Genomic DNA, 10,441 nt, shown 5'->3' on the forward strand with positions numbered 1-10,441 from the left:
GATAATGTTGATGAATTTAGCTCAGATAATGAGTTGGATATAACATATTTCGCGATGAACATAATTATGACCTATCCCAAAGCTGCAAGAGCGTATGTAAATTCAATCCAAGGACGACACAATTTCTGCAATCAAACCATATCACATCAACAACAAATATAAATTCAACATTGTTGAATCGAAACCTAACATATACGTTGTACGATGTCTCGAATACCACAATGGCTGCCAATGGCATTTGAGGAAAAACTATAACAAAGTTCGTCAACATTGGGAAATCAAGAACATCGATGGACCAGATATGTGTTTCTCAACCATACTATCTCAAGATCATACAAATCTTGATAGTAATCATATTGCCGCTATCGTATCAAATTTTGTGAGGACAAACCCGTCCATTCCCATCAAGAGTTTGATTGCAGACATAAAAATCGGTTTGGATATTCTATATTATACAAAAAAACTTGAATGGCCAAACAAAAGGCTCTTGCTATAGAGTTTGGTGACTGAAAAGATTCTTATTACCATCTGCCCAGGTGGTTATATGTAGCCAAATATTCAAATCCTGGTACAATTCTCCAATGCACTGGTTCTCCAGTGGAGATTGATGGATAACCTGATAGTGATTGTTATGTTATGGAAAGAGTTTTCTGATTTTTCGGTCCTTGCATACAAGGATTCAAATATTGTAAACTCATTCTCCAAGTATATCGAACCTTTCTAACATGAAAATATCATGAAACTTTGCTCACCCAATCATTTAGGATGGCAATAAAAATATTTTTTCATTGCCATTTGCCATTGTAGAAGGTGAGATAAAGGAGACACTGATATGGTTCTTTCAACTACTTCGAGAACATGTTACCCCTCAACAAAGTATTTACATCATCATTGACAGAGGAAAGGGTATCCTATCAGCCTTAAGATCATAAGAAGTTGGTTGGGAAGAAGATGGTTTAAACTCCGTTTATTGCATATATCATCTAGCCTCCAACTTCAATAACAAATTCAAGAATCAGGAACTCAAACGATAATTCATCAACTTAGGTACTATGTAAATAAATTTTACTACCAATTTTCAGTTTAAATTTTGTACACAAAAGTCTTCAAATTTTTATTTTATTATATGGTCACAACTTATGAGGTTAAGCAACCCACTGTGACAGCAAAACTTACTGCAATGAGAGACCAATTCCCCCAACAAGTAGCTTGAATAGATAAAATTCTATCAAAAAAATGGTCTAAGGCTTTTCATGGAGGTAGGAGATATGAACATATGAACACTAATCTTGCTGAATGCATGAACTCCGTTCTAAAGGGAGCACATTGATTACCAATTTGTGCTTTGATCAAAACAACATTTGAGAGGACACAATCATGATTTGTTGAACAGACTTAAAAGCAAAGTATATGCTACAAGGAAACCGCCAATATCCAGAAAAACTCAGTGACATTATTGGAAATATCAACAACAATCCACATTTTGTCATGTTCACTGGTATAATCGTGAAAATTCTAAATTTGATGTTCAGAAAATTTCAACACCACACCGATATCGCCCACATCCAATTTTGTATAGTGTCAGACTAAATGAATGGTAGTGTGATTGTGGTCACTTACAAGCTACTCGCCTCCCATGCCATCATGTCATTGGCGTTTGTGCATATTCCCATATATCACTAACTCAATATATTGATCCAGTGTACAGTCTTCACAACATTTACAAGGCATACGAAATACAATTTTACTTCATCTAAAAGGAAGATTATTGGTCTACATACACTAGTCCAAACTTCATACCAGACCCTTAAATGTGACGCAAGACATCCCGAAGACCAACTACGACCAGAATCCATAACGAAGATGGACCAATCCACCGCAGATCAACCAAAAAAAATGCTCTTACTACCACAACAAAAGTCATCATATGGGGACATGTCCATATCGTCAATAGTTTTTCTTTAATCTTATCTTTTTGTAATCCCTTCATCAATTAATAAGATAGTATCATTATTGTACATAAATTTTCTTTTATGATTTTAATTTGTTTTTACAATTCTAATCAATATTGTCTTTAGAATGAGATTAAAATAATTAAACAATAATAACATACATATATGATAAATAAGTATACCAGTGTAATCAACAAACATAGCTTACATACATGGTAAAAAAAAACTCTTTACTTTAATACTAAAACTCTCTGTTAATCGATTACCAAATACCAAATGCTTGTAATCGATTACTCTATAATCAATTACTAGAGGATTTTTTTTCGAATTACACTGTTGGTAATCAATTACAACCCTGTTGTAATCAATTTTGCACATTTACGTTATTGGTAATTGATTACGGCAAAGATGTAATAGATTATAGGACAACTCGTGCCCCCGCATGAGTTTAATACTGTGTAATCAATTACAAGATCTGGTAATCGATTAAATGGACCTAAAATCGTTTTGGGAGTGCGCGACTTCTTCATTTGAAATCGTTTGAGCCCCACAACTTGCCTAAATACGTAAATTTTAAATTTTTTGCCCATATAATTTTTTTCCTATTTACGTAAAAAAAACCATGCATACAGCAAAAAAAATGATTGAAGATGTGCATTCAACTTACAAGTGTGAACAGATTTCTCATAGGAGATTCAAAATCAGGGTAACAATATAGTGTGAATAGATCCCTAACAGGAGATTGGAAATCTGGGTACGCAACAATGAGGCGTAATCATTTGTAATGCTAAGTGCCAATAAAGAACTCAACACCAATCAAACCATTTGTTGGAGCATGGAAAATGAGAATACTTAACTTCTTCCCATTTCTCACTTGTAAACATTAATTAAAAAATAAGCATTCCTAGCCTAACTAAGCCCTCCCACTATGTACATTCCACTCAGTTTTCACACCAGCTATACTTACATTACAAAAAGAATAACCCCATAATAGATGAAACAAATATAATGAGCCTAACCTGACCAAACTGACTTAACCCTCCCTCATTGGACGTTTACCCTTGGGGTCTGATTCAACAGTGGCAGAGCTGGTCCCAGTGGCACTAGTAGTAACAGTCGTATAATTACTTGAATCAGAAGTGTGTGAATCGGAGGCACCTGAGGTACCCAATGTGGAAGACAATGCAGAGTGTCTTCGAGGTCTTCTGTATCTAGAACCAGGCACCCCTGGTCTGGTTGGTTCTTGCATCTGGCCTGGTTTCCTTGACAGCATCACCACCACACGCCTCATCGTGGGACGTAGCTGTGGATCACCTTGAGTGCATAACAAACCCATCTGAATGCACATCGCTACCTCTTCACCTACCATTGTATCTGCCAACGTCGGATCCACAATTTCTAAGCTCTTCCCTTTCTTGTACATCTTGTATGCCTATTATAACCACACAAAAAACAAACCAGTCTCCATCAATTCTAGATGCAACTTGCTTATGTGGGCATGCAGTAATGGTGCTGATGTTAGGTTGGAGGTGTTAATTTTGTGAAGACTCAAAAGATCTACAATTCATTAATTAATCGGTTGATCAAAGAAAAAGTCTTCAGAAGTTGCTGAAATGTCAACTAGAACAAGAAAATACTATAAATGAGATAATAATAATAAAGTGACGGAAGTAAAGAATAGTATTAATAAAGAGTGTTACCCAATCAAGCATGCTCTGGGCGTCCACGTCCAAATTGAAAGAGGAGTTTCTATGGCCGGTGATCAATTCCAATACCAAAACTCCATAACTAAATACATCTGCCTTCACCGATAGATTTCCATGCATAACATATTCTGGAGCCATGTATCCACTGAAGAATTCCCACGTAGAGTAATTATAATTAGTTCAGAGTAAAAAACTATAAGCCACAAACAAACGGGTCAAAACACTTGACTTGACTAGTCAGTCATATCATCAAATACGTGCAATGCAAGAGTGCCGTAACTGATACGCCAGTTTCTTAATCTGGTGATTTGATATATTGGGAGATCCTACCGGTTGATGCCAAAAGGAATAAGCTAGAGAGCTTTTTTACATATATATTTTAGTGATAAAAATGTAAAAGTCATATGATGAGCCCTGACAACATACTGTTTAATGTTGTTTACTTTTAAAACTATACAAGATTTCATAAGACGTTTAAATCTAATAATTGACACTTCAAAATTTATTAATTATTATTAAATGTATATAATATTATATGTATATAAGTTTATTTATTTTCAACAAAGTATTATGACCGTTTAATTTTAACTTGATCTGACGATTCAAATGAAACTGTTTAGAGAAATGAAAAAAATAATAAAAATATACTTGAATTCAAATTTCAAGAAGATTTTTATAAAATTTTATTTCAAGTCCGTTATTTATTTATAGTAGTTGATAATGTTTGATAAAATAAATACTTCTGTACATTATCAAAAAGAGAAAATTAGTAAGGTTAAGAAAAACGAGTTTGCAATAATATTACGTTTTTTTTTTCGTTTTTTAAATTAGCAATAAGATATGGACTAATTGGCATGTCCGAATTTTTATCATGTTATTTTATTTTATAAAGTTAAAATTTAATCATTATTGATACGTAAATGTGTATATTAATTTATATTTTTAAATATATCTATCTATATAATTTAATTATTGTTGTTTCGTTTAAATTTAATAATATTATTTAAAAATTTTAAGATTACAAAAATTTGAAGTCAATGATTGGATAAGATATTACAAAGTATAAAAAATAAAATAAAAAAGATAAGCGGTGGGAGGGAATCAGTTTTTCAAGTTACTTGGAAGGGGTACCGCAGAAAATAAATAAGTAAAGTGATTTATATAATTAAAGGGTATATTTGAAATTAAAATACGTAGAAAGAAAATGAGCTCACTTTGTTTGTAGTTATCACTGCCCATGATGATATTTTCAATTATTTTTTTCTTATTATTCTTTCAGGTTGCATATATTTTTAACTTGTCCGGTTAATTATTTTATTCACTTTAGTTTTTCTTATCTAATACATTCTAAACCCTAATTTTTATGCCACTTTAAATATAATTAAATTGCACAGTTTTATGTGATAGTTATTTTCCTCATCATAAAAAGCTCATGTATGATCGAGCCTAAAATTGAATCATTCAAACTTTTGAGTTGGATCCTTGGCAAAAAAATTAATTATTTTATTAAATTTCACTTATCTTTGTACCAAATCAGATTAATCTAATAGATGAGGTTTGTCCATTGAATAAAATTACGTAAGAGTGTCAAGTTTCTTCACTAAATTATAATAATCTTGAATTACTAACTAAATTCGTCTAAAAAACAACCGAGCGAGAAAAAAAAAGTATCTTTAATAAAATATACTACCTGATACCAAAAAACGTGGAAATGATCCAAACTAGTGTGTATGCGAATGAAGAAGTCGTATTAAATTTTGTTTGGCTTTATTCCCAGGTGCAACATGCGATTATTTATGCAGAAACATATTCAAAATTTGGTAGAAATCTTTTGAAAAAAAATAATAATAAAAATAAAACGAGAGGAAAAGGCAAGGCTTACTTGGTTCCAGCCACACGTGTGTTGACTTGGGTCTGATCTTCGGGGAAGAGACGAGCCATGCCAAAATCTGCAATCTTGGGCGTCCATTTGTCATCAAGCAAGATATTACTGGCCTTGATGTCGCGATGGATGATGCAATTGTGTGAGTCTTCGTGCAGATAAAGTAACCCCTTTGCAACGCCTGTGATTATGCCCAACCTACGTTTCCAATCCAGCTTCTCTCTCTTTTGTAATTCTGCATCCATTTCAACTTACCACTGTTATAAAAATAACAATTCACTAATCAAAACAACATCAACATCAACATCAACAAAACACAACCTCAATTCTTCCTCCTAAATTCCCCAATCAACATTTTATTATGTTTCGTGCTATTAGTGACAACCACAACAAACAATCTAGAAACAAAAGAGTTCATTTCCATATACTATCCTTCCTAGAAAGTGGATGCCTAATCCAAATTTGAATGTTCCTCTTCTAACAACTCTCAACAACTGCTACTACTTTTCATTCATTACCACATTCATTACCACATGTGCATGATTCTAAAGGTAAACAAAATCCTAGGGATGCTTCATGCAACAAAAGTCCTCATGCCATGTCATAGCTTAGATAATATGAATTGGAGAGTTTCATTGTAAACATTCTCTTATCAATACGGAAAAGTCAAGGTCTCTTCTAGAGTTTCTTCAGGTTCAGCTATCTTTGTTTCACAAAGTTTCTTCAGACTCGATTAATAAATTCTAATAATTTTCTCCTGGAAATGGTGAAGAACATAAACGACACTGATCGGGAAAAATGAGGAATTGAGGATGGGTTTGAGATGATTTGATGAATGAATGTGGAGTGGCATTGAAGAAGCACTCACTGAAAAGAAACTTGTCTAGACTTTCATGAGCAACATACTCATAAACAAGTAGCTTTTCGTTGCCATGGACACAATAGCCCACCAGATTCACCACATTCCGATGCTGCACACGAGCCAACAACTTGGCCTCGTTCATGAACTCTTTCTTCCCTTGATTTGAACTGTGTGATAACTTCTTCACAGCAATCTCTCTCCCATCATTCAGCTTACCCTGCAAACAAACCCAAAACCCAAATTCCACTAATCACAAACACGTTGAATACAATAGGGAGCATTTTTATTTTCGAGAATTTTCACAAAAGGGGAAAAGCAAAATACTAGAAAAACATCAAGTCCTTGAATCCAACCTTTAATTTGGAAGAGAGAACTAGGTTTGGATTGAATTTCAGAGAAAACATGAACCAGAACAAACCAATTAAAAGCTTCTTGATTTTTATTATACCTTGTAGACAGGGCCAAAACCTCCCTCGCCTAGCTTGTGAATATCACTAAAATTCTTGGTGACAGAAGCCAAGGTTTCGTAGGCAAAAATCTTCTGCTCTTGCGCAGCCATTTTCTGTATGTCAGCTTCATCGCTTCCCTCTGACCAAACACAACAGAGCAGAAACAGAATTCTGGTAAAATCAGACAACTCGTCTACCAGAAAATTAAACGTTTTAAACAGATATTGAAGAGAATAGAGAGGAATTACCTTTACTGGAACCGAATTTGAAGTGTTTGACGAAACTGCGAAAAAAACTGTGAGTGTGAGACTTGTCCTTGTCCCTGTCCATGGCGGTGTGTAATGAGAATGTCTATGGTTCCAGATTTCAAGAGATGCCCATGAAACGAAAACGGGAAAAGGAAAAGAGGAAGAATAGATTGAAGCAAAGTTGTGATCTTTTGGGGAAAATGAAAAATGGGTTCGTGGGGAAACTAGAGTTGGAGGAGAAAATTGAGCTTTTGTTGGCACAGAAGAACAAATAAACAATGGAAAAGAAGAGAGAAGCGTGTTGCACTCGTTGAACTTTCGATTGACTCTGTTACGGTCTGAATTTTTTCTTCAATAAACTCCAAAAAAAAAAATTCCTCCAATAATATTCATGATACTAGATCTATTTGGTTTATAAAGGGAAATCTGGTCCTCAACGTTATTTCCTAACACGAGTGTTTTTAATATTTTTGTTATTTTTTCCTCTGGAAATAAATACACTATGCAAGACCCAAATTTGGAGACTTCTTTTATTTAATAGATTTCAGATACAAATTTCCCAAATTAAATTTATTCACGTAAGAAATACTTTATAAAGATTATTTTAAAATATTTTTAAGAAACTTTGAACATTATTAATATTAGACAATAATTTTAGTAATTAAAATAAATGTTGATACAAAATATTAAATTTTAATGTAATGATTTAAAATATTAATAAAATGAATACCTAATTTCTTTTTCCTTGTTTTTCGGGTTTTTCAATTTAAAGTTATGAATCTTTTCAAAAAATGTTAAAATGTTTTTAAAATATTTATTTGAAAAAATGCATATAAATTATTAAACAAAATTAATAGATAGATTGCACGGTGAATAACTAAATTAGTTTTTAATATATGCGATATTAAAGAGAGTGATGTTTTTAATAAATTGATTAATGTGATATTATTATTTATGGATAAGGAACTACTAATATAAAAAAACCTTTTATATATATATATATATATATATATTATTTTAGGTTTTTTAGTCACTTGTAATGTAAAAGACGTAAATCTATTTTTGTTATATTTATAAAAAATGTTAGTTTCTGATTTAGTAATTTATGTTCAATTTGGTCCTTTTTTTTACGACATCTCGTTACGACATAGACGTGAGAAGAATGTTCATTGTAGTTTCCAATTTTGTACTTTATGTTCAATTTAGTCATTTTTTTAAGGACATCTAAATCGTTAACCGCGTAGAAAAGTAGAATAAGCTGTCACAAAGTAGTGTTCACAATGACTGAGTCACATCATAATCTCGCCACGTCATCACCATCCTCCCCAAATCAAAAACCCTAATTTCTATATTTGTGGTTGATTCTAATTTCTGTAGGTTTTTGTGATTTAATGGAAAGCGATTTGGGGGTTTCACTCCTTGTAGATGGTTTTGCATCATCAATGGAGGTTGAACAAGTTCAATAGTGGTGTAATTTGGGATTTTGCAAGTTTTCATAGAAGAGGCGTGATTTTGCGAATTAGGGGTTAATGTTCGATTTGAGAATTATGAGTTTTCTTCAGGTTCAATAGTTTTATGATTTTTGGGGTTTCACTTTGCAGGTTCTCGCGAAATTGAAGTTCTCTAGTTCGCGATGGAGAATATCAAGATGGTGAGATGTTGATGGTGGTTCTCATGGTACATAGCGATTTGGGCTCACGGTTTGAGTTTGATTCGTTGTAGTGGAATGTTTCTTTTGCACTTAGGTTTCTTGGTTGATTCGTGGTGGTTTGTGCAGTTGCTAACGGTGAAGCTCATGGTGGTCCGGTGTCATGAGGAAGATGATGGCATTACTGTGGTGCACGGCAGCGCGTTGGTGGAAAGAAAATTAGGGTTTTGTCTTAAGAAAGATGGTGATGACGTGGCGAGATGCGTGACAACTCATTCCATTTTTTTACGTGGACTATACACCGTTAGCAATTTAAACGTTGTCAGCGAAAAAAACTAAATTGAACACATTTTACAAAAAAGGAATCACTTTGAACATTCGAAAAAAACGAGTCTCACGTTAAACAAAGTTGACGAATATAAGGACCAAAAATGATATTAAGCCTTCTTTTTAAGTACTAATTTTTTTTTCTCTCTTTCTTTTTGTTTTCTTTTTCTTCATCTCATATACCCAAAATTACATAAATATAAAAAAATTAATATAAACAAAAATTTATGAGAGAAAACACATTATGAAAGTGCAAAAGTCGAGTCTTTAGTAGCTAAAGAAACACAAGTTTGAATCGCCTCGACCTTGCAGTTAGGTGGAAACACCTTCTCTTATTCATTATTATTATTTCTTGTCTACAGGTGTGGGTTTTTCCTAGTTTTTTTTCTAATTTTTTTCCTATTTTTTCAGGTTTTTCAATTTAAAGTTATGAATGTTTTCAAAAAATGTTAAAATATTTTAAAAATATTTATTTGAAGAAATGTGTAAAACCCTAGAAAATGGTATTTTAGAAGTGGTGGTAGTATAAAAATAGTGAGACTTGATTATTTTAATATTAAACAGTTTTATTATAAATAATGTTGTTATAAACGAGTTTCATTATTTTAAAATGTATCATCTCTCCATAAATCACTTTTCTAGAGTTCTCTATCTTATCTCTAAGAGTTCTTGATCTCAAGTCATTTGTTTTGACGATTAGGAGATGCCTAGACGATCACGGCGTCAAGTCTACCATTCTATCCGATCAATTTGGTGTTTAGAGCAAGTAAGTTTTCATCCCTTTTCTTGTTCTTTTTCTTGATCCTTGATCATGCAAAAAGGAACTATTTTGCATGTATCAAGTGATCTTCTTCCTTGATCATTGGTTAAATTTGGGTTCTAAGATTTGTCTCCAATCGCCAATTGGTGATTCGTAAGTATTTCTAGAAATTCCTTGTGCGAGAAGTAATCGGGGCGTTATTTTAGATTTGTATCGTCGGTGTAAGATAAGGAAAGCTAGAGTTTTCTTGAATTGATGTTAATTGTGTATGTTAGAGGATGCATGAATATTGAACTGTGTGAGTAAAATTCTATTCTATGATTGAATCTAGAGAAATCAATTAGGTGTTTGATGTTTTGTGTGTTGATGAATATGTATAATATGTTGAATCTATTTGTATATGAGATTGATGTTGAATTTAATGTTGATAAAGTGAATTCTGATGATAAAATTATTGGGAGTAAGGGTTCTCTTGGTTATAGGTTATTTTGGTCTAGAAATGAGGTCTTAGAAAGTGAAAATTGTGAGAGAAGTCTTGTGAACTGGTTTGAAGTATGTGAAGTCTGTTTTGAGTGTGTTGTGAGTGGTTAAGATGTTTAAAATGGAT

General features: G+C 32.8%; 1 protein-coding gene across 2 annotated transcripts; it reads right to left on the reverse strand.

Moving 5' to 3' along the window:
• Positions 1–2,708: 2,708 nt before the first annotated feature.
• LOC108347873 (cysteine-rich receptor-like protein kinase 43) lies at positions 2,709–7,487 on the reverse strand. Of its 2 annotated transcripts, XM_017587325.2 has the most exons (7): positions 7,100–7,487; positions 6,851–6,990; positions 6,409–6,619; positions 5,541–5,775; positions 5,349–5,423; positions 3,653–3,803; positions 2,709–3,384 (listed from the first exon to the last, which is right to left on the reverse strand). In XM_017587325.2, exons 1-7 carry the CDS (start codon positions 7,179–7,181, stop codon positions 2,986–2,988), a joined length of 1,293 nt encoding a protein of 430 aa, XP_017442814.1. In that variant the 5' UTR covers positions 7,182–7,487; the 3' UTR covers positions 2,709–2,985. The 2 variants fall into 2 exon arrangements, with proteins under 2 accessions (XP_017442814.1, XP_017442815.1); XM_017587326.2 differs by lacking the exon at positions 5,349–5,423 and having other exon boundaries at positions 7,100–7,483.
• Between the last annotated feature and the right edge of the window lie 2,954 nt (positions 7,488–10,441).

Source organism: Vigna angularis, chromosome 1, assembly GCF_016808095.1.
Source record: "Vigna angularis cultivar LongXiaoDou No.4 chromosome 1, ASM1680809v1, whole genome shotgun sequence".
NCBI classification, from domain to species: Eukaryota; Viridiplantae; Streptophyta; class Magnoliopsida; order Fabales; family Fabaceae; genus Vigna; species Vigna angularis.

Excerpts from the sequence above, each read along its gene's own strand:
- LOC108347873 (XM_017587325.2), bottom strand. The coding sequence starts at position 7,181 with ATGGACAGGGACAAGGACAAGTCTCACACTCACAGTTTTTTTCGCAGT. Across the intron at positions 5,776-6,408 it reads TCTAGACAAGTTTCTTTTCA|AATTACAAAAGAGAGAGAAG; the intron begins GTGAGTGCTTCT and ends AAATGGATGCAG. Across the intron at positions 3,804-5,348 it reads TCCACGTTTTTTGGTATCAG|TGGATACATGGCTCCAGAAT; the intron begins GTAGTATATTTT and ends GGAATTCTTCAG.